The sequence below is a fragment of the Halichondria panicea genome, chromosome 5 (genome assembly GCF_963675165.1).
Source record: "Halichondria panicea chromosome 5, odHalPani1.1, whole genome shotgun sequence".
Taxonomy (NCBI): domain Eukaryota; kingdom Metazoa; phylum Porifera; class Demospongiae; order Suberitida; family Halichondriidae; genus Halichondria; species Halichondria panicea.
The window spans coordinates 7,080,916-7,106,175 of record NC_087381.1 but is presented as its reverse complement, the minus strand read 5'-3'; the positions used below and the strand labels follow the sequence as shown (position 1 = coordinate 7,106,175).

The following is a 25,260-nucleotide window of genomic DNA, read 5'->3' as shown; positions in this document are numbered from 1 at the left end:
AGTCAACTAGTCTAAGACAGGAATAATTTGCCTCTGTGGCGTGGATTGCTGCTCCGACCGTGAAACCATAATTATAGTTATGAAGTTACCCAAAGGTTTACATTTTAAGTGAACAACCAACTGATGAAAAGAAACTAAACAAAATATTAATTTACAGCATGGGCTACTATTCTCAAATTAATGTTCGTGACATGGATTACAACTTTACCATGGAATACAGTTAAAGAATGTTCACACAAATTAATGACATCACTAAAAAATAACTAGAGCACTAAAGTGCAAACCCTCGGCTGGTGACATGATTATAAGAAACCAGAAGAGTGATATAATACAGTGCATGTAGTGATATATGACTGAATTAACTGTCTAGCACAGCAACTCAGGAACTAAACCAGACTGGAGGCTTGCTGAAACATTTGAGAACAGGGTTTTAGTGGTACATAGATAGATATATGCACTGTGGACTAGGATCACAGTAAAGAAGCCTGGAGTCTCATGCAGAGAAGTATGGCTCCTTGAGTAGGATCCCAGAGTCAGCTAACAGAAACAAACCAGACACAATTCTAGCTTTCTATTGTATTGACCCTTTTCCACAAACACACAAAGCAAACAGGCTTATGTTTTGAATAATAGCCGCATCTAGCTGGGCTACCGTAAGATCTCGATTTAAAGCGACACTTTTTAATAATTACGAAGCCAGAGGTCGCTTCTTTTTGGAGGTTGAAAAATTATATTGAAGCCCAGGTGTCACATATTTAGAGGGTCGCATCTAATTGGAGATAACTTTATAGAGTCTACTTGCCTCGATTTTAGGTCGCTTAAAACACAAATTTTCCAGTGGGCTACAATTGAGGCTAGGGAGTGGCTATATTTAGAACGCGGCATTAAAAAATAATTGTCAACGCAGCTGTCGCTCACTTTTAGAGGTCAGAAAATTGCTGAAGCTCCTGGGTGTCGCATATTTGGAGGGTCGCCTTAAATCGAGGTCTTACGGTAATTAATGTTTCAAATAATAGCCGCGTTTAGTAGTAAGCAAAAAGCTTCTTAGGTTTAGCTTGCCTTTTCTACGAAACAAAGACTTCTTTGCAAAATCTGCCAAATTTTAAGCCTTAGTTTTAATGCTACGTACAAATTATGATGCCTAATTTACCAGGTAATTGAGCGACAGACACACACACAGACACACAGACAGACTATTGTAACTGAGGCCGCTTACGCGCCTCGGGTTAATAACTTTATCTAGTGTCTTGACTGAGATCCAGTAAAGGGGAACTTTTCCTCAATCCTCAACCTGTCCCATAGTATATATATCATGCTATAGGCTATAACTTATAGCGGGTAAACTTGCGATTGGCGAATCATGGATTAAAGATTACCAATGGCATGCAATTAGCTTGATAGTCAGTCCCAGTACATCATTTGCACTTATAATAATTATGCCTGCAGCATTAAAAAATGCCAATAATAGAGCCAAACTTACAGCTACGGTATCAAAATAATATGCAATTCATAGTGCGATAAAACCAACAGGTCATTCATTGACAACCATGAACAAACTTTACTTTTTGTATCACAGTGATGAGTGATGGCGAGATACTTGATCACTTCCCAGTGTCCACTTTTGTAGGCCAGAGAGAGTGGGCTGTCACCAGCCTTGTTGACTGGCTCTGTGGAAGACCACCTTCAACAACGTAACAGCACTGATAAACACTTACTATTTGGATCAACATGCTTGTTGATGAGAGCCTTGACCATCTCCAGGTCACCACTGGAACACTCAAGGGAGAGAGGAGTGTCTCCAGCCTTATTCACTGCAACTGTGAATACAAGTAAATTGTGAACACTAGAAAAAAGTTAACAGCACATGCATTGGTCCATGTATCATACCCTCGTGAAAATACACCCACCATTTTCTAAGAACTTTATAGGCACAAGAAGGGACTGAGCATATTTTCCCAAACAGTGAGATTTTACTCGAATATAATTATATGCGTCCATCAAATATATACCACGGCCTCATATCGAGGTGACTTTAATTGTAGTATTGTTCTAATTCACTGATAGCAGTTACCACAGACAGTGAGTGATACAAAATTACAATCTTTAGTTTAACAAAATTAATAACATGGTAGGTAAAATTAGTTTCGCTGAATACGTGGGAAGTATTCGTTGCTCATGATGTGATGGATACATTTTAGGTCATAAAAATTATTTCTAGATAGTTGTATTATAATTATCAAGTGCATTCTCTATACACAAGGAACAGCAAACCAATGAAGGCAAGGTATCCTGTAGGCAATTGATATTGTTTAGAGATATAAGACAAATTCTGCTCTTGGTATACTAGCAAAGAGTAGAGTCTAACCTTTGGTCTAACTAGCTACTCACTATAAACTGCTTTCGAACATTTAGCTACTTGCTCAAACTCATCATTCTGCATGGGTGGGCGCCCTATGCGATTCTACTTGAAATTGTGAGAGTATGGAAGAAACACGCAAACAAGATATATATGGGTTGGTGGTGGATGGTGAAAGCAGCTTGAGTTGGCATGAGGTCCAGCAGCACTTCTCCAAAGCAATTCTTGTGAGTGTGAAGGAGTCAATTGTACACATGCACACTGGAACAGTCTTCGATATGAATTAACCTCCCACCAGATGACAAAACTCTCAAACTGTTCTTTATTCGAATGTTAGTCAACTAGTCTAAGACAGCCTCTGTGGCGTGGATTGCTGCTCCGACCGTGAAACCATATAGTTATGGAGTTACCCAAAGGTTAACATTTTAAGTGAACAACCAACTGATGAAAAGAAACTAAATCAAAACATCAAAATATTTACAGCATGGGCTACTATTCTCAAATTAATGTTCGTGACATGGATTACAACTTTACCACGGAATACAGTTAAAGAATGTTCACACAAATTAATGCCATCACTAAAAATAACTAGAGCATTAAAGTGCAAACCCTCGGCTGGTGACATGACATGATTACAGAAGAGTGATATAGCATGTAGTGATGAATATCATGTATGACTGAATTAACTGTCTAGTCTTACGGTAATAATATTTCAAATAATAGCCGCGTTTAGTAGTACACAAAAAGCTTAGCTCGCCTTTTATGCGAAACAAAGACTTCTTTTGCAAAATCTGCCAAATTTTAAGCCTTAGTTTTAATGCTACAAGTTTCCCTATGTACAAATTGTTATGCCTAAATCACCAGGTAAGCCAAACTGAGCGACACACACACACACGGACACACAGACACACTACTGTAACCGAGGCCGCCTACGCGCCGCCTCGGGTAGTGTCATGGCTGAGATCCAGAAAAGATAAATTTTTCTTCAATCCTCAATCTGTCCCACAGTATATATATCATGCTATAGGCTATAACTTATAGCGGGTAAACTTGGTGATTGGGATTAAATGGCATGCAATTAGCTTGATAGTCAGTCCCAGTACATTTGCACTTATAATGCCTGCAGCAATCGTCAAATTAAAAACTGCTAATAATAGCCAAACTTACAGCTATATATATACGGTATCAATAACAATATGCAATTCCATAAAGAGAAAAATTTAATAGTTGCGATAAAACCAACAGGTCATTCATTGACAACCATGAACAAACTTTACTTGTTGTATCACAGTGATGAGTGATGGCGAGATACTTTACCACTTCCCAGTGTCCACCTTTGTAGGCCAGAGAGAGTGGGGTGTCACCAGCCTTGTTGACTGTACCTGTACATGTACGAGTGTACTGAGTGATGCAGCAATTGATGTACCATAATTATGTACCAATGCTTACTTTTAGGATCACAATGATGCTGGTTCACAAGATACTTGACTGTGTCCAAGTGGCCATTAGCACAGGCCAGAGAGAGTGGGGTGTCACCAGCCTTGTTGACTGTACCTGTACATGTACGAGTGTACTGAGTGATGCAGCAATTGATGTACCATAATTATGTACCAATGCTTACTTTTAGGATCACAATGATGCTGGTTCACAAGATACTTGACTGTGTCCAAGTGGCCATTAGCACAGGCCAGAGAGAGTGGGGTGTCACCAGCATTGTTGACTGTACCTGTACATGTACGAGTGTACTGAGTGATGCAGCAATTGATGTACCATAATTATGTACCAATGCTTACTTTTAGGATCACAATGATGCTGGTTCACAAGATACTTGACTGTGTCCAAGTGGCCATTAGCACAGGCCAGAGAGAGTGGGGTGTCACCAGCATTGTTGACTGGCTCTGTGGAAGACCACCATCAACAATGTAACAGCACCGATAAACACTTACTATTTGGATCAACATGCTTGTTGATGAGAGCCTTGACCATATCCAGGTGACCACGGGAACACCTAAGGGAGAGAGGAGTGTCTCCAGCCTTATTCACTGCAACTGTGAATACAAGTAAATTGTGGACACTAGAAAAAAGTTAACAGCACATGCATTGGTTCAAGTATCGTACCCTCGTGAAAATACGCCCACCATTTTCTAAGAACTTTATAGGCACAAGAAGGGACTGAGCATATTTTCCCAAACAGTGAGATTTTACTCGAATATAATTATATGCGCCCATTAAATATATACCACGGCCTCATATCGAGGTGGCTTTAATTGTAGTATTGTTCTAATTCACTGATAGCAGTTACCAGACAGTGAGTGACACAAAATTACAATCTTTAGTTTAACAAAATTAATAACATGGTAGGTAAAATTAGTTTCGCTGAATACGTGGGAAGTATTCGTTGCTCATGATGTGATGGATACATTTTAGGTCATAAAAATTATTTCTAGATAGTTGTATTATAATTATCAAGTGCATTCTCTATACACAAGGAACAGCAAACCAATGAAGGCAAGGTATCCTGTAGGCAATTGATATTGTTTAGACAAGTTCTGCTCTTGGTATACAAGCAAAGAGTAGAGTCTAACCTTTGGTCTAACTAGCTACTCACTATAAACTGCTTTCGAAAATTTAGCTACTTGCTCAAACTCATCATTCTGCATGGGTGGGCGCCCTATGCAATTCTACTTGAAATTGTGAGAGTATAATATGGAAGAAACACGCAAACAAGATATATGGGTTGGTGGTGGATGGTGAACAGCTTGAGTTGGCATGAGCTCCAGCAGCACTTCTCCAAAGCAATTCTTGTGAGTGTGAAGGAGTCAATTGTACACATGCACACTGGAACAGTCTTCGATATGAATTAACCTCCCACCAGATGACAAAACTCTCAAACTGTTCTTTATTCGAATGTTAGTCAACTAGTCTAAGACAGCCTCTGTGGCGTGGATTGCTGCTCCGACCGTGAAACCATATAGTTATGGAGTTACCCAAAGGTTAACATTTTAAGTGAACAACCAACTGATGAAAAGAAACTAAATCAAAACATCAAAATATTTACAGCATGGGCTACTATTCTCAAATTAATGTTCGTGACATGGATTACAACTTTACCACGGAATTCAGTTAAAGAATGTTCGCACAAATTAATGCCATCACTAAAAATAACTAGAGCACTAAAGTGCAAACCCCCGGCTGGTGACATGACATAATTATAAAGAAACCAGAAGAGTGATATAATACAGTGCATGTAGTGATGTATGACTGAATTAACTGTCTAGCACAGCAACTCAGGAGCTAAACCAGACTGGAGGCATGCTGAAACATTTGAGAACAGGGTTTTAGTGCACTGTGGACTAGGATCACAGCAATTATCGGCTTATGTTTCGAATAATAGCCGCATCTAGCTGGGCTACCGTAAGATCTCAATTTACACTTTTTAATAATTTCGAAACCAGAGGTCGCTTATTTTGGAGGTTGAACAATTATATTGAAGCCCTGGTGTCACATATTTAGAGGGGTCGCATCTAATTGGAGGTAACTTTATAGAGTCTACTTGCCTCAATTTTAGGCGGCTTAAAACACTGAGTTTCCAGTGGGCTACAATCGAGGCTAGGGATCAGAGTGGCTATATTTACCTCTATTTAGAACGCGACATGAAAAAATAATTGTTAACGCAGCTGTCGCTCACTTTTAGAAGTCAGAAAATTGTCGAAGCTCCTGGGTGTCGCATATTTGGAAGGTCGCCTTAAATCGAGGTCTTATGGTAATAATATTTCAAATAATAGCCGCGTTTAGTAGTACGCAAAAAGCTTAGCTCGCCTTTTCTGCGAAACAAAGACTTCTTTGCAAAATCTGCCAAATTTTAAGCAATGTTACAAGTTTCCCTACGTACAAATTGTGATGCCAGGAAAGCCAAACTGAGCGACAGACACACACACGGACACACAGACACACTACTGTAACCAAGGCCGCCTACACACCGCCTCGGGTATAGTGTCTTGGCTGAGATCCAGAAAAGGGGAACTTTTCCTCAATCCTCAATCTGTCCCATAGTATATATATCAGGCTATAGGCTATAACTTATAGCGGGTAAACTTGGCGATTGGCGAATCATGGATTAAGGATTACAAATGGCATGCAATTAGCTTGATAGTCAGTCCCAGTACATCATTTGCACTTATAATAATTATGCCTGCAGCATTAAAAACTGCCAATAATAGAGCCAAACTTACAGCTACGGTATCAAAATAATATGCAATTCATAGTGCGATAAAACCAACAGGTCATTCATTGACAACCATGAACAAATTTTACTTTTTGTATCACAGTGATGAGTGATGGCGAGATACTTGACCACTTTCCAGTGTCCACTTTTGTAGGCCAGAGAGAGTGGGGTGTCACCAGCCTTGTTGACTGTACCTGTACATGTACGAGTGTACTGAGTGATGCAGCAATTGATGTACCATAATTATGTATATACCAATGCTTACTTTTAGGATCACAATGATGCTGGTTCACAAGATACTTGACTGTGTCCAAGTGGCCATTGGCACAGGCCAGAGAGAGTGGAGTGTCACCAGCCTTGTTGACTGGCTCTGTGGAGACCACCATCAACAACGTAACAGCACTGATAAACACTTACTATTTGGATCAACATGCTTGTTGATGAAAGCCTTGACCATCTTCAGGTGACCACGGGAACACTCAAGGGAGAGAAGAGTGTCTCCAGCCTTATTCACTGCAACTGTGGATACAAGCAAATTGTGGACACTAGAAAAAAGTTTAGCACATGCATTGGTTTATGTGTCGTACCCTCGTGAAAATACGCCCACATCATTTTCTAAGAACTTCATAGACACAAGAAGGGACTAAGCGTATTTTCCCAAATATATACCACGGCCTCGTATTGAGCTGGCTATAATTATAGTATAATAATGTATTGTTCTATTTCACTGATAGCAGTTACCACAGATATGCAGTAAGTGACACAAAATACAATCATTAGAAAATTAATAACATGGTAAGGAAAGTTAGTTTTGCTGAATACGTGAGAAGTATTCGTTGCTCATGATGTGATGGACACATTGTAGGTCATAAAAATTATTTCCAGAGAACTGTATTATATCAAGTACATTCTCTATACACAAGGAACAGCAAACCAATGAAGGCAAGGTATCCTGTAGGCAATTGATATTGTTTGGAGATATATTAAGACAAGTTCTGCTCTTGGTACCAGCAAAGAGTATAGAGTCTAAGTCACGCTGGAACAGTCTTTGATACGAAATAACTTCCCACCAGAGGACAAAACTCTCAAACTGTCCTTTATAAATATCAAGTACATTCTCTATACACAAGGAACAGCAAACCAATGAAGGCAAGGTATGAAGGCAAGGTATCATGTAGGCATTTGATATTGTTTGGAAATAATTATAAGACAAGTTCTGCTCTTGGTACCAGCAAAGAGTAGAGTCTAACCTTTGGTCTAACTAGCTACTTACTAAACTGCTTTGAACATTTAGCTACTTGCTCAAACTCATCATTCTGGGTGGGTGTCTTATGCAATTCTACTTGAAATTGTGAGAGTATAATATGGAAGAAACACGCAAACAAGATATAATAATGGGTTGGTGGTGGATGGTGAAAGCAGGTTGAGTTGGCATGAGCTCCAGCAGCACTTCTCCAAAGTACGTAATTCTTGTGAGTGTGAAGGAGTCAACTGTACACATGCACGCTGGAACAGTCTTCGATATGAATCAACTTCCCACCAGAGGACAAAACTCTCAAACTGTCCTTTATTCGGAGGTTAGTCAACTAGTCTAAGACAGGAATAATTTTCCTCTGTGGTGTGGATTGCTGCTCTGACCGTGAAACCATATAGTTATGGAGTTACCCAAAGGTTTACATTTTAAGTGAACAACCAACTGATGAAAGGAAACTAAATCAAATCATTAAAATATTTACAGCATGGGCTACTATTCTCAAATTAATGCCATCACTAAAAATAATGAGTGTTGCAAGCGTGCGCTTGCTAATGCCTCTCGCCATGTTATGCTTTCGCTCAAGTGTTTATAATGAATTTTACATTAAAGTTAGCTTATTTAAATTATATAAACTCACTGAAAAGAAAAGACTTGTGTACATGCATATTGTTGTTGTAATTATGGTAGTGTTTTGTGCCTTACCAGGCCCTCAAGAAAAAGATGATTCTGCCAGGAGGATCTGGATCTGGATCTTGGATATTATTTTCTCACACGTGGGGAATGAGCGCGAATGCGCATTACATCTACAGGAATAATTAAAGGGTGTGTCCAAAGAGATCGAAGCGACTAAATACAGGAATATTCCAAACTTTGACCTTTCAATTTTATTACTCAACGATGGCTTCGCTTCCTGTGCATGATTATCAAGCTCATGAAGCTCATGAAAGCTCTGTTTCTCCTGGCTCTTGTCCAGTCATTCCATGGTTACCTATAGCCACTCAGTCTCTGACAAGTTTCTGGCGGTAGATGACATCTGGTATTGAATGGAATAGAGTTTTTAGGGATCAAACTGTACTGATAATAGTGATATTATTATTCCATGACTGAGATCATGCCTTCACACTGTATACTGTGTATGTAGATCTATAAGCTTAATACTTCTTACTAAATGTTATATAATATTAGTTTTGACTTTACCATACCAGGGGCGTAGTCAGGATTTGAGAGAGGGGGGTGCTGGATGAATAGATTGTCCAAATTATCAGTGCGCTCTGCGCATTCGCCCCAACAGGTAGGATCTGGGGGCACTCCCCCAGAAAATTTTTGTTGTTACATGCTCTGAGATTGATTCTAACGCAATCTGGCTAAAGAAATTAGGGTATACTGCTGCTTTGAGGTACTGGTGGTTAAGCCACATCTTCATTTGAAGATGTCCTATAAAATGCATTGTTTTGAGTTGTGACAATAGAGCTCTAGTACTAGTACTCTTGATCTCATATCAGCTATAGCTAGCTAGCTAGCTTAGCTAGTTAGTAAAAGGAACTTTTAGAGCAGAGTCTGAGGCCAGAGGGGGTGCTGGAGCACCCTCTGCACCCCTCTGGCTACGCCACTGCATACATACTCTTAAACTCGCTAGCTAGCTACACTCGCAGCCAGTAGCCTACTGGCTGCAACTCGACTCAGTCTCTTGCATGTATTTACGTTGTAGGTGAATATGTAGATAGATAATGATTATAATTATCTGTTGATATCATGTCATCAGTGGCGGATCCAAAGGGGGTTCTTTGGGTTCAATTGAACCCCCTTTGAGAAAGAAGTGAGTGGGAGGCTCGTTAGCAAGTTGTTCTTTTCTTACTAGCTTTTCACATGCACTTCTCACTTACCTTTAGTCCTTGTTAGTGCTGCGAAGCTTTGTCTGTGCAGTTTCAGTGACTATAAAGGCTAAACTTCTCCAGTGTGTAGTGTATGCAGACTGCTTATAAAAAGCGATGACCACTTTTTTTAGGAAAAATTCGGTCTGTTAATGCACATGCTCACTGTTTCGAAGAAGTATGACCTTTTTTTTAGGTCCTTGATCCGCTCAGAACCCTGGAACCCCCCTTTCAAGAATCCTAGATCCGCCACTGTGTCATTGTCCTCGTGAGTGTATTGTTTTCATAACACAGTTAATGTAACTGTTAATTATGATACGTGAAGGTCATGTGCATGAACGAACCCAAGTGATAAAATGTTGCTGATAACATACACTAGATCTATATCGCTCAATGTAGTCAATACCGATGACAAAGTTATTCCTTGCAATTGTAGACAATCTATACATGTACTGTACTACATAGACTACTTGTGTTTTATTAAATACGCCCTTGGTACAACACAGAACGTACTCACCAGTACTATAAAGCTTCAGTGAGAACACAGTACAACCCACACACATTATATTACAATACTATACCTTGTCTTGCAGCTAATTCCCACCAGGAGTGTATAATTATGAATACATTCATACTCCTGTTCCCACCTAATTTTCCACCTGAGTGAGTATGGAGACTGGTTTGCAGGCAATTACATCATTGGAATATTCCTGTATTAAGAGATCAATTTCACAAATGGCTACTAATGCTAGCTAGCTGTTTTAGGCTTTAGTTTGCTAATCCATGAATCAAAATCCAAGAGAACGTGGCTAAGAGCCTATAGAAGCTGTTAGTTTTCGTCGCATTGCAACCGTTGAGCAGTTTGAGCAGTTACAGCTGGAATACACACACACACAGACACACACAGTCGTATCCCTCGTGCGGCTACGCCTCGAGGCATAACTAGAGCACTAAAGTGCAAACCCTCGGCTGGTGACATGACATGATTATAAAGAAACCAGAAGAGTGATATAATACAGTGCATGTAGTGATGTATGAGTGAATTAATTGTCTAGCACAGAAACTCAGGAGCTAAACCAGACTGGAGGCATGCTGAAACATTTAAGAACAGGGTTTTAGTGCACTACTGTGGACTAGGATCACAGCAATTATTGGCTAATGCTTTATAATAGCCACATCTAGCTGGGCTACCGTAAGATCTCGATTTAAAGCGACACTTTTTTATAATTACGAAGCCAGAGGTCGCTTCTTTTGGAGGTTGAAAAATTATATTGAAGCCCTGATGTCGCATATTTAGAGGGTCGCATCTAATTGGAGGTAACTTTATAGAGTCTACTTGCCTCGATTTTAGGCCGCTTAAAATGGATGAAATCTTGCTCTTCAGCTTCAACTAGATATCGTCTGCTATTCAAACATTGATTTTCCAGTGGGCTACAATCGAGCCTAGGGAGTGGCTATATTTACCTCTATTTAGAACGCGACATTAACAAATAATTGTCAACGCAGCTGTCGTTCACGTTTAGAGATCAAAAAATTGCTGAAGCTCCTGGGTGTCGCATATTTAGAGGGTCGCCTTAAATCAAGGTCTTACGGTAATTAATGTTTCAAATAATAGCCGCGTTTAGTAGTACACAAAAAGCTTCTTAGGTTTAGCTCGCCTTTTCTGCGGAACAAAGACTTTTTTGCAATACTGCCAAATATTAAGCCTTAGTTTTAATGCTAAAGTTTCCCTACGTACAAATTGTGATGCCTAAATCACCAGGTAAGCCAAACTGAGCGACAGACACACACACGGACACACAGACACACAGACAGACTACTGTAACCGAGGCCGCCTACGTGCCTCGGGTTAATAACTTTATCTAGTGTCTTGACTGAGATCCAGAAAAGGGGAACTTTTCCTCAATCCTCAATCTGTCCCATAGTATATATATATCATGCTATAGGCTATTACTTATAGCGGGTAAACTTGGCGATTGGCGAATCATGGATTAAGGATTACAAATGGCATGCAATTAGCTTGATAGTCAGTCCCAGTACATCATTTGCACTTATAATAATTATGCCTGCAGCATTAAAAACTGCCAATAATAGAGCCAAACTTACAGCTACGGTATCAAAATAATATGCAATTCATAGTGCGATAAAACCAACAGGTCATTCATTGACAACCATGAACAAACTTTACTTTTTGTTTCACAATGATGAGTGATGGCGAGATACTTGACCACTTTCCAGTGTCCACTTTTGTAGGCCAGAGAGAGTGGGGTGTCACCAGCCTTGTTGACTGTACCTGTACATGTACGAGTGTACTGAGTGATGCAGCAATTAGATGTACCATAATTATGTACTTTTAGGATCACAATGATGCTGGTTCACAAGATACTTGACTGTGTCCAAGTGACCATTAGCACAGGCCAGAGAGAGTGGGGTGTCACCAGCCTTGTTGACTGTACCTGTACATGTACGAGTGTACTGAGTGATGCAGCAATTGATGTATCATAATTATGTATATACCAATGCTTACTTTTAGGATCACAATGATGCTGGTTCACAAGATACTTGACTGTGTCCAAGTGGCCTTTAGCACAGGCCAGAGAGTGTGGGGTGTCACCAGCATTGTTGACTGTACCTGTACATGTACGAGTGTACTGAGTGATGCAGCAATTGATGTACCATAATTATGTACCAATGCTTACTTTTAGGATCACAATGATGCTGGTTCACAAGATACTTGACTGTGTCCAAGTGGCCATTAGCACAGGCCAGAGAGAGTGGGGTGTCACCAGCCTTGTTGACTGTACCTGTACATGTACGAGTGTACTGAGTGATGCAGCAATTGATGTACCATAATTATGTACCAATGCTTACTTTTAGGATCACAATGATGCTGGTTCACAAGATACTTGACTGTGTCCAAGTGGCCATTAGCACAGGCCAGAGAGAGTGGGGTGTCACCAGCCTTGTTGCCTGGCTCTGTGGAAGACCAATCAACAACCTAACAGCACTGATAAACACTTACTATTTGTAGTAGTTCTTGCACAAGGGTATTTTGACTCGATAATATGAGAGTTTGAGCATTGCATAGCTAAAATATCACGTTCACTTTTAATGAGTAGCTAGTTAAAAGTATATTTGCGTTGAGTTTGACCCCGGAAGTTATGTGGTCAATTATGGCTTCATTTATGCTTTATGTGGTTGACAAGTATGCCTGGGACTTCTACATGGAAAATGCTAACCTTTAGCTGGTTGGAGCTTACCAGCTCTACAGCATATAGATAAAAGCGCTTTTTAACAAGGAATCTAATGGTATATGAAACTTTGAATTTCAGTGAAGTATGACAAAGTTATGAGAACTTTATGAAGGTCAAACTCAACACTAATAGACTTTTAGATTAAAGGTTAGACTCTACTCTTTGCTGGTATACCAAGAGAAGACTTCTCTCAATCTCAGAACAATTAAAGTCAATCTGATTCACCCCTTTTTGCTGTTTTTAGAGGATTTGCGATGGGCGTGGCACTTCCTAAATGTATTGGGAACGTAATGATATTCATAGCATTCTTGGTTCAGATGCGTGTTTCCATCACGTGAACTACAGGTGGCATTTGATAATTCTCTCAGAAGCAGCCACTACCGCCGGCCCTACGTACGCTCGACTACCGATATATATATATATGAAACTATTGTGACAGTTCTTGCTCGGGAAGACTTAAATCTCAACAGTCAGTGGCGGATCCAGGGGGAGATCCCAGGGTGCCACAGATCCACCCTTTCAGTCTAGCTATTGTGGCTTTACTACAGCTACCAGCTAGCTATCTATCAGTTTTGTAGCTATTGTAATTTGATTCAATGATTGTACCTGTTGTTTTGATCAGCAACTGCCAAAGGAGTGTTCAGGTTAGCCTAGGTTAGCTAGTTGACTGTTCGTGGCAGCTAGCTAGCTCTACGCATAGATAGTAGAGGAAGGGGATTGGAAACGGGATCACGTGAGCTTATGCTTGCAACGTGAGGCCTCTGGGACCGTGCGCGTTGCAACCAATAGACACCTTGAGGTGTGATTTTACTGGTTTTGAGGTCAAAAGAAGCTTTTGAAAAGAAGCAAATGAGAGGATACTAGGTAAGTAAATGTATGAATAGCCCTAAAATTTGTCTTGAGGCATGGCTAGGTATAAAATGAAACATTATTACTAGCTAGAAGTCATGTTCGCTCTGGTAGCACACAAAATTTGAAGATTTTACAACACTTAGCTTCTTCTTTTTATTTGTGGGGTAGGAACTGACTTATGAATTGCATCTATTGTAAATGAATGGTCACAGTAGTAGTACATGATGGTATTTTATTGCTTCAGCTATATATTGGAAGTGGGGAAAATTATCATACTTCTTGAGTTATTGGCCGATTGGTTGATTGATAACTTTCTTAGACTTTGTGTTTCCTTTCTCAGCATATAGGACTACTTGTTCCCTGCATATACATCTTCAGGGGCTATAATGCATTAATGTCTGATCTTGGTCTAGCAAGGAGTATAGTCTTACTAGCCAGTGGTGTAGGAAGTGGAGTGGCTCCAGGGGCTGGAGCCCCCCCTTGTTGGAGAGCAATGTTTAGCTTGAACTGTTGAGCTAGCTTAGCTACAGCATGCTGGCTGCAGCCAGCTAGCTAAAACTCTAAATTACGTGATTATTTCAATGATGGGCTAGGTTTCAAAAGTCTAAAGTGCAGCCTGAGTCTCGAATTCCAGCCTCTTTCAGTCTTTGAAGTTGGGAGGGCGTGGCCAGACTACTATTAGCCCCCCCTTGCAAAAATCTTCCTACGCCACTGCTAGCTACTACCTAAAACTTCCGGCTATACCTTGGTATAAAAAGTCACAATTCATGAATATAATTAAACCTCTATAATGACGGTATAGGCATCAATATTATGGTTACATTCCATTCCAATAAGTGTACGTACGCATGGAGTGTACCATATAATTATGTCACTACTGTAACAACTGTAACACCAGTCACCACTGTAACAACTGTAACACATGTCACCACTGTAACAACTGTAACATCTGTCAACATTGTAACAACTTTAACAATTGTAACAACTGTAACAACTGTAACACTTGTCACCACTGTAACGCTAGTCACCACTGTAACAACTGTAACGTCTGTCAGCACTGTAACAACTGTAACACATGTCACCACTGTAACAACTGTAACACTTGTCACCACTGTAACAACTGTAACACCAGTCACAACTGTAACACTTGTCACCACTGTAACAACTGCAACACCAGTCACAACTGTAACACTTGTCACCACTGTAACAACTGTAACACCAATCACAACTGTAACAACTGTAACACCAGTCACAACTGTAACAACTGTAACACCAGTCACAACTGTAACAACTGTAACACTAGTCACAACTGTAACAACTGTAACGCTAGTCACCACTGTAACAAGTGTAACATCTGTCAACACTGTAACAACTGTAACACATGTCACCAATGCAACACATGTCACCACTGTAACAACTGTAACACCAGTCACCACTGTAACAACTGTAACACTTGTCACCACTGTAACAACTGTAACACTTGTCACCACTGTAACACATGTCACCACTGTAACGCTAGTCACCACTGTAACAACTGTAACACTAGTCACAACTGTAACAACTGTAACACTTGTCACCACTGTAACAACTGTAACACATGTCACCAATGCAACACATGTCACCACTGTAACGCTAGTCACCACTGTAACAACTGTAACACATGTCACCACTGTAACAACTGTAACATCTGTCAGCACTGTAACAATTGTAACAACTGTAACAACTGTAACACCAGTCACCACTGTAACAACTGTAACGCTAGTCACCACTGTAACAACTGTAACACTTGTCACCACTGTAACACTAGTCACAACTGTAACAACTGTAACACCAGTCACCACTGTAACAACTGTAACACTTGTCACCACTGTAACACTAGTCACAACTGTAACAACTGTAACACTTGTCACAACTGTAACACCAGTCACCACTGTAACAACTGTAACACCAGTCACCACTGTAACAACTGTAACACTTGTCACCACTGTAACACTAGTCACAACTGTAACAACTGTAACACTTGTCACCACTGTAACAACTGTACCATGTCACCAATGCAACACATGTCACCACTGTAACGCTAGTCACCAATGCAACACACGTCACCACTGTAACAACTGTAACACCAGCCACCACTGTAACACCAGTCACAACTGTAACAACTGTAGCACTTGTAACACTAGTCACAAATGTAACAACTGTCAACTGTAACACATGTCACCAATGCAACACATGTCACCACTGTAACAACTGTAACACTAGTCACCACTGTAACAACTGTAACATCTGTCACCACTGTAACAACTGTAACACATGTCACCAATGCAACACACGTCACTACTGTAACACTTTAGTCTGGCACCACTATAGATTATAAGTACTATAAGAACTAGTGTTACAGTTGTTGCATGTGTTACAGTGGTGACAAGTGTTACAGTTGTGACTAGCGTTACAGATGTTACAGTGGTGGCATGTTGTTACAGTTGTGACTAGTGTTACAGTTGTTACAGTGGTGACTGGTGTTACAGTTGTTACAGTTGTGACTAGTGTTACAGTTGTTACAGTTGTGACAAGTGTTACAGTTGTTACAGTGGTGACTAGCGTTACAGTTGTTACAGTTGTGACTGGTGTTACAGTTGTTACAGTGGTGACTAGTGTTACAGTTGTTACAGTGGTGACAAGTGTTACAGTTGTTACAGTGGTGACTAGCGTTACAGTTGTTACAGTTGTGACTGGTGTTACAGTTGTTACAGTGGTGACAAGTGTTACAGTTGTTACAGTTGTGACTAGTGTTACAGTTGTTACAGTGGTGACAAGTGTTACAGTTGTTACAGTGGTGACTAGCGTTACAGTTGTTACAGTTGTGACTGGTGTTACAGTTGTTACAGTGGTGACAAGTGTTACAGTTGTTACAGTTGTGACTAGTGTTACAGTTGTTACAGTGGTGACAAGTGTTACAGTTGTTACAGTGGTGACTAGCGTTACAGTTGTTACAGTTGTGACTGGTGTTACAGTTGTTAGAGTGGTGACTAGCGTTACAGTTGTTACAGTTGTTACAGTGGTGACTAGCGTTACAGTTGTTACAGTTGTGACAAGTGTTACAGTTATTACAGTGGTGACTAGCATTACAGTTGTTACAGTTGTGACTAGTGTTACAGTTGTTACAGTGGTGACTAGCGTTACAGTTGTTACAGTGGTGACTAGTGTTACAGTTGTTACAGTGGTGACAAGTGTTACAATTGTTACAGTGGTGACTAGTGTTACAGTGGTGACAAGTGTTACAGTTGTTACAGTGGTGACTAGCGTTACAGTTGTTACAGTTGTGACAAGTGTTACAGTCGTTACAGTGGTGACATGTGTTACAGTTGTTATAGCTGTGACTAGTGTTACAGTGGTGACAAGTGTTACAGTTGTTACAGTGGTGACAAGTGTTACAGTTGTTACAGTGGTGACTAGCGTTACAGTTGTTACAGTGGTGACTAGTGTTACAGTTGTTACAGTTGTGACAAGTGTTACAGTCGTTACAGTGGTGACATGTGTTACAGTTGTTATAGCTGTGACTAGTGTTACAGTGGTGACAAGTGTTACAATTGTTACAGTGGTGACTAGTGTTACAGTGGTGACAAGTGTTACAGTTGTTACAGTGGTGACTAGCGTTACAGTTGTTACAGTGGTGACTAGCGTTACAGTTGTTACAGTTGTGACTAGTGTTACAGTTGTTACAGTGGTGACAAGTGTTATAATTGTTACAGTGGTGACTAGTGTTACAGTGGTGACAAGTGTTACAGTTGTTACAGTGGTGACTGGTGTTACAGTTGTTACAGTGGTGACTAGCGTTACAGTTGTTACAGTTGTGACTAGTGTTACAGTTGTTAGAGTGGTGACAAGTGTTACAGTTGTTACAGTGGTGACTAGCGTTACAGTTGTTACAGTTGTGACAAGTGTTACAGTTGTTACAGTAGTCAAGTACGTGTTACAGTTGTTACAGTTGTGACATGTGTTACAGTTGTTACAGCTGTGACTAGTGTTACAGTTGTTACAGTAGTCAAGTGTTACAGTTGTTACAGTTGTGACTAGTGTTACAGTGGTGACAAGTGTTACAGTTGTTACAGTGGTGACTAGCGTTACAGTTGTTACAGTTGTTATAGTGGTGACAAGTGTTACAGTTGTGACTAGTGTTACAGTTGTTACTGTGGTGACAAGTGTTACAGTTGTTACAGTTGTTACAGTGGTGACAAGTGTTACCAGTTGTTACAGTGGTGACTAGCGTTACAGTGGTGACAAGTGTTACAGTTGTTACAGTTGTTACAGTTGTTACAGTGGTGAGTTGTGACTAGTGTTACAGTGGTGACAAGTGTTACAGTTGTTACAGTTGTTACAGTGGTGAGTTGTGACTAGTGTTACAGTGATGACAAGTGTTACAGTTGTTACAGTGGTGATACGTGTTACAGTGGTGACTGGTGTTACAGTTGTTGCAGTTGTTACAGTGGTGATTGATGTTACATTAGTTACAGTAGTGACATAATTATATGTTACACTTAATTATGTGGAATGGAATGTAACCATAATATTGATGTCATTATAGAGGCTTAATTATATTCATGAATTGTGACTTTTTATACCAAGGTATAGCCAAACTTCCTTTCTTTACTAAAATTAATAGTAAACATGTGGTATTTATAGCTACTGCGCATGCTCAACTTATTATTCTGGCCGGGTGGGCTTATAATCGAGCAAGAACTTCGAAGCAAAAGAGGGGATGGGCGTTTATTCCAAGATGGGCTTATTTTCGCGAGGGTACGGTATAGTGATGATTATCACTTACGTTATTCATTGCCTTTCCTATACGTTACTATCAGCATTGTTATTGAACACCTTGAACCTGGAGGGAGTACCGTATATGCTTGATCAGGGGCCGCGCTTGTATAAGAGCCACACTCAAATAGTAGCCTCCCTTGCTAGCAAAATGGTATAGCCGCTCTCAAATAGTAGCCTCAGTGAACAGTGACTCTAGCATTTCTGCACGTGGCAGCTAAAAAAATTATTAATACTAGCAGCTATAGCTACCGTAATTGATTTAATTAAAGCGCCAGAAAAAATTAATTACACTTCTGAGTGGCGCATCTTTAGAATTGCGTTCTGCCCAAGCTGGCGCCTAAATTATGGTGGCGCTTATGTTCAACAGCTAGTATAGAATTAGTAGAAAAAATGGGCGTGATCTAACTCAGTTTCACTTGCTAGCTACACCGTTGAGAGGCTGAGTGACTCATGAGAACAACATTCATTGACTGTAGCTATGGGTTAGAAGTGAAGGAAGTCAAAGATGCAGGATGATTGTCTTGATGTCTCAAACAAGCCTTTTTATAAGCGCCAGAAAAAAAATTCCAGCAACCGTTGGCGCTTTTTTAGGAACTAAAAAATTGCGCTGATGCTGACGTGGCACTTAAATTACAGTGGCGCTGTAATTACATTAATTACGGTATATGCACGTAGCTGCTGGTTGGTTACAGGTAGCAGCTTGTTAGTGCTTCACGAAGACTTTCTCATGGCAGAGTTCAAGTTTATGCAGGTGAAAATAACTTTTGATGACAAACTAAAGGTTGTTGAATTAGCTGGAGCTAATAAACGCCGCTCTTGAGTAGTACTATGGCCTCTCTCAAATTGTAGCGTCCTCTTCCAGCAAAATGAAACATTTAGTAGCCGCGGCTCCTGATCAAGCATATACGGTATTTGTGACGAAACAGTACCTCAAGAAAAGGTTTTTTCTTTCACTCCTATAGACAAGCTCTACTTATTTGCTTTTTGTTTGCCTGAGCTCCCAGTTAGTTATTAGTCATAATAACTATATTATCCATTATTATTAAAATAAGCCTCGATCATAAATATAATTTGATAAGCGATTATTGTGGGCTCAGTCTAACTATAGGAGTGAACATGAAACTTTTTCTTGAGGTACCATTTTCACCTTTTGGATTGAGGCCCACAGTTTCCACAAGACGCTTGACACAGTCCAGCCAGCCATAGAATGCACTCACTAACAGAGCACTCTCACCTTCCCCTGCAGTTGGTATTGTTAGCATCATTAATTAAGACAGCATACAATTGTTAAGTTTATTGCATTGTACAGTGCAGACGTGAATACAGACGAATAGAGTAAACGAACGATTATCGAACACGTTCTATTTTCTATTTTCGAACGCTTGTTCTCGAAGACAGCGGCTCAGAGCACTAAGCTGATAATACCTATAGGTATAGACTAGGTAAGGCTCTATTCAAGTCCGAACCCACGATCAGCAAAAAGCTTCCTCGGCGGAGTGATCATGACAAGGCCAAACAATCAACTATTGGAACAGATTTAGTTCAAACATAGCCACGAATCTTCGCTCTCTCTCTCTCTCTCTCTTGTATTGACAGAAGGCTCTAAACAGCTAGCTACAATGCATAACTTTAATCTACAACAAGTAAACTATGTACAGCTCTTGTTTCGAGGTCTGACTGCAAGCCGTTAGACAATGGTGGCCTCTTGAAAAGGTGCAGTAGTGTCATCAAAATCCGAACGATTAATACCTTTTCTCCATTTTTTTCCTAAGTTGCAGTTTTATGTCATGGCTACACTGGAAATTATAAAGAAAAGGTATTAATCGTTTGGATTTTGATGACACTACTGCACCTTTTCAAGAGGCCACCATTGTCTAGCGGCTTGCAGTCAGACCTCGAAACCAGAACTGTACATAGTTTATTTATTGTAAATTACAGTCATGCATTGTAGCTAGCTCTAAAACATTGTAGCTAGCTCTTTAGAGCCTTCTGTTGATACGAGAGAGAGAGTTCGAAAAATCGTGGCTATAATTATATGTTTGAACTAGAATAGTTAAATGTTTGGCCTTGTCATTCCACTTAGTACTCTGAGCTGCTACCCTCGAGAGCAAGCATTCGAAAATGATAATCAGTTGTTTACTCTACAGCAAAAGAGAAAAAAGTCTACACAAGCTTGCAGTACGGAGTAGTTTCCCATACAAGAATGTTAGTAATAAAACAGAAGCGATCATTTACTGACCTTGCTGAGTGCACACACTCTCTGCCAACATGTACTCTCCAATGCTCACTAGAGCTTCCACAATATCCTTCCACTGCATGTCAATATTCTTAATTTTGATTGCCTGGAGAGTTGCTGCTATGGGATGTTGGCTCTTCTTTATGGTTTCCAGTTGGTCATTTTCCAATCTGAAGCGAACACCAAGTTGAAGCCATTGGTCACATTCCAACTGACTCAGCTGTTCCAGTGTTGGGTACGAGGACAGAGGATCTACATAATAATTAGAAAAGGAAGTATTAAAGCCAAAGGGACTCATGTAGTATAAATATGGAGTGTACTGAGAAGGCATACCTGAGGCATTGTCATTGTCTAGTCATACACTGTGGTATTGCACTGTACAAGTAAACTGCCGGAGGGCTATAAAATAAACTATGAATGCAAATGTTGCTAGATCGAGGTTATAGACATTGTGACCAATCATATTACACTATTTACAAATACATTCCCATTCAAAGAAACTTATCACTAATTAACTGCATATGGAAGGTGCATGAACGGCATTACACGGAAACCACTGATCTAGCTGTACTGACCATGCAACTCACTAGATACCTACTGACTACTGCATGTGTACAACAGCTGGTGGCAACTCACCTCTAGGTCCAGGCTGGAACCTCTTCACATAGTTAGCCAAGCCACCGTACTGCCTCGATCTGGCCATATCAGCAGCAGTCTGTCCATCTCTGGTCTTGATATCTGCATGGTTGGTTGAACAGGAGAACATGAACTGACAGTACATGCATGTGGTTTACTGTGTGCTAGCACTCACCCAGACATTGACACAACATATACAAACAAGTCAAACCAATGACAAAATATTTGGATGCTTTGGCAAATATCTCTAAAATAATAATAAAAGGTAAGGGAATATAAATTTGCCAATGTCTACAATGTTATGGCTTGCATACAATACAGATACTATAATAAGATAGTAGTACGTACACGTCATTAACAGTAATTTTCAATCTGGTTGCTAAACTTATAATGTTGTCAAATTTTTCAGCTGTACTTGTATTTCCATAATGGGATAACCGGGTTACCCTGTACCTACCAGACAATGAAACATGCTAAAAAGTGTTTGTAAGTACGTTACATATAGTGGCCATGCACCATTAAATAATTAGATGAATTGTACAATGACTTCTCAAATGTACCTACTGTGAAGCTTTGCTAGCTACAATGGCGGCACTGCCACACACCTGGACAAGATGATGACAGACACCTACAGACACAGCTGGACTAACACCCAGGCTCACCTGTGGGATGGTGGTGCTCCAGTAACAGCTTAGCAATGGCCTCACTGTTGTAGAGACATGCATTATGTAAGGGGGTCCAACCATCGTTATTTGTAGCAGCTACAATGGCTCCAAACTTGATGAGTAGTTCTGCACTGCGGAGATAGTTGCCAACACATGCCGAGTGTAGTGGAGTGTATCCATACTGCACTGTAGTGTAGTGGTCACTGTTGTTGGGTGGAGCTCCTCTCTGTAGCAGCTCAAGCACTTCTTGGTCACGACCATCACGACTAGCATAGTAGAGTTGTTTAGTAAGGTTGTCACTATGGGGAGATAAGATGAGTGCAGCCATCATTGATTAGTTAGTGTTTGGGTGTGCATGTGATAATGTTTTGGTAAATGTACGATACACAATAGCCGTGAAGTGTCTGTAACCATGCCAACTGATATTAATAGTTGACATAAACAGTGAAACAACAACAGTGGTGTCATGCACTAACCTCATTTCAGACAGTGGCTTGCTTCCAATGTCTCTGTAATCTCACTAGCTTACTCAAGGCTTGCATACGATCAATATCATCAGTAGCAGCCACAGCTTTAGTGATAGTAACAACTCTCAACTTCTGCAATTAATACACAATAGATTCACAAAGTGTGTGTTGACTCAAGGGGGAGGATTGGTGAGCAAATTCATACCAAGTGCCAATGATGATCACCTCATAATAGTGACGGCTTAGTCTCAAAAGTGGATGGATCAGACCAATGTACTCCTGATCAGACCTGTATAGTAAATACATTTATGATCATGTAACTGTTGATATTCGAGCAACAGGTGTGCAACAAGTACATAGTATCTGAACCCACTGGTCATCTAAGCCATCCAGTTCCAGATAACACAAGATAGTATTCAGTAACAAAACCACGATTGATTGAGTACTAGCACATAATTATTAGCAATTTACCTGATTCTTGTATAGTTAAAAGTAGCTTCTCACCAACTCTATATAGATCTACACAACACTTAGACTGACAGTAATTATGATTGGTCAAATCATCGTTAGTCACTACACACTACTAGTATACCAAACAATGTCACGTCAGTACACCACACAGGAAAGGATGATGCCATATATTTACAATGGGGAACCACTAAAACCAACCACCCACATCTAAGAATGACAACAATGCACACACCTGCAACCCAACACCAGCTCACATTATACATATTCATGTGGGATGTCATGTACTTATATACTCAATTCTCAGTTCTCAATTTGACAAATATTCTTCACATGAATGGATGGGATGCGTTACAAATACAAATGACTATAAGAGTAGTCTTGTCTAGGTAAGATATAGCATACCTGCAGTCTGTGACCTCAAGGCTAACACATCAGGGACTAGGCAATGAACTCTTAGTATACACTAGCCTAGATCCCAGGCCACACCTGAGAAGTTATTCTCTTCAGGTGAGGCCTAAGTATACATGTACAAACAATTGAAGTCGATACGGAAAAAATGAAAAATGCAAAGACTCTTCTGTATAAAAGTAGCAGCAATGTTAGCATTATTATTCTATTATGGAATTCAAAAGTGAACCTTTCAAGTTGCTCATGCTTATATACCTATTAAATGTTAAATGCTTTGATGCGGTAAATGGAGAACTCTGCAATGTTGGATCTGCCTGTAAGACAATCGATGTTGTGCATAGCTATCGCCATAATTTGTAACTTCGTCTCTGACCATAGATGTCAACTCCCCCAGACAAAACATTAGCAGCTGGCCATCAAAGGAGGCGTGAATTCAATATAATTAAGCACACGATTTTCAGTGCAAAGACTATGTCTTTCTCTCTACATGGAAGAAGATGTATTATTGTGGGAAGATGCTCCGGTAGCATCATTGCTCAGCTCTCTTATGTGGCTTCACTAGCTCACTGCTCAGTGCATATGCTCAGTCATACATGCATGTATAATAAGTTGCACATGCAAGTGAGCCCCGCCCACTTATTAGACTGGCTACAAACTAAGTTTGAAGATTCTAGCAGTATAGTTCTTCCAAGCTTTTGATGACTGTGCAGTGGTACCACATGAAGTACGTGTGCATGTGAGTGTGAGGAGAGCTCCATTATTATACTACATATACTACTAGTATACCAAACATGGTCACGTCAGTACACCACACATACAGGGAAGGATGATTATAATTATTACAATGGGGAACCACTAAAACCAACCACCCACATCTAAGAATGACAACAATGCACACACCTGCAACCCAACACCAGCTCACATCAGAGCTCACATAATACATATTCACGTGGGATTCATCAATAAAGTACTGTATGAACTAAATTCAGCAATTTTACCATAATCATGTCGTGAGGTGTGTTACAAGTACTACACTTCCAGAAGATGGTACAGTTATATAGTGCAATACCAGCATCTGACAATAAAGCAGAACTGGGGGATACAATAGTATATCAGAGGAGGTACGACAAGCATGAGCAATTATAGGCACTTGCATGATTGAGAGCTGTAATTGCATTCCGTTCATGCACATGTAGGCCTAGGTTATTAATGCTGAGTCAGCTAATCCAGCTTAATTAGCTTATCATTAGACTATTGCTCCAGGATATGCATGTAGTACCTCCTCTGGTAGTATATGCTGAATTGGTTAATGGCTACATGCAGTGAACTGACACACAAATCACAACTTACAGGAAATCAATGACCCCTGAGTTTGTAATTATCACGTTTTTATTGGCAATAGTGAATTGATCACTGAAAGCATCACCGTATTCACGTGGGATGCAGTAATAAAGTAAGCCCATGCACTTGTACTCAATTCTCAGTGGAAACCATGCACATACTATCTCCTGCCCAAAACCAGTTCACTCATTGTCACATGAATATTCACATGGGATGTGTTACAAATACTATATACAACCTCTCAATTCTCAGTGGAGATTCAACCATCTGCTTATCATTTTACTGACTCATGTGTATGACCATAAGAAGTGGACATTGTCATCAAGAGACAAGACAGTATACAATGCAGGGAAACCTTGATTAATGTAGGCCACCTATATAGAGACTGCAGAGTCCATTAAGTAC

The 25,260-nt window shown here is 40.1% G+C and overlaps 3 protein-coding genes across 3 annotated transcripts in view; all 3 read right to left on the bottom strand.

Annotated features, from left to right (window-relative positions):
* The window catches only part of LOC135335843 (uncharacterized), a gene marked incomplete in the record, with an annotated part of 743,773 nt that overhangs the window by 463,983 nt on the left and 254,530 nt on the right, over nucleotides 1–25,260 (bottom strand).
* Nucleotides 1–25,260, bottom strand: part of LOC135335878 (uncharacterized) — an 89,974-nt gene that overhangs the window by 6,248 nt on the left and 58,466 nt on the right. The gene's annotated exons all lie outside the window — the stretch shown is intronic.
* Nucleotides 367–22,834, bottom strand: LOC135336334 (ankyrin-3-like). The gene is made up of 11 exons (XM_064532096.1): nucleotides 22,645–22,834; nucleotides 22,166–22,467; nucleotides 21,504–21,605; nucleotides 20,871–21,119; nucleotides 19,779–19,871; nucleotides 6,847–6,951; nucleotides 6,671–6,775; nucleotides 4,303–4,404; nucleotides 1,716–1,817; nucleotides 1,563–1,667; nucleotides 367–407 (listed from the first exon to the last, which is right to left on the bottom strand). The coding sequence occupies exons 1-11, from the start codon at nucleotides 22,647–22,649 to the stop codon at nucleotides 367–369; spliced, it is 1,311 nt and encodes a 436-aa protein (XP_064388166.1). The 5' UTR covers nucleotides 22,650–22,834.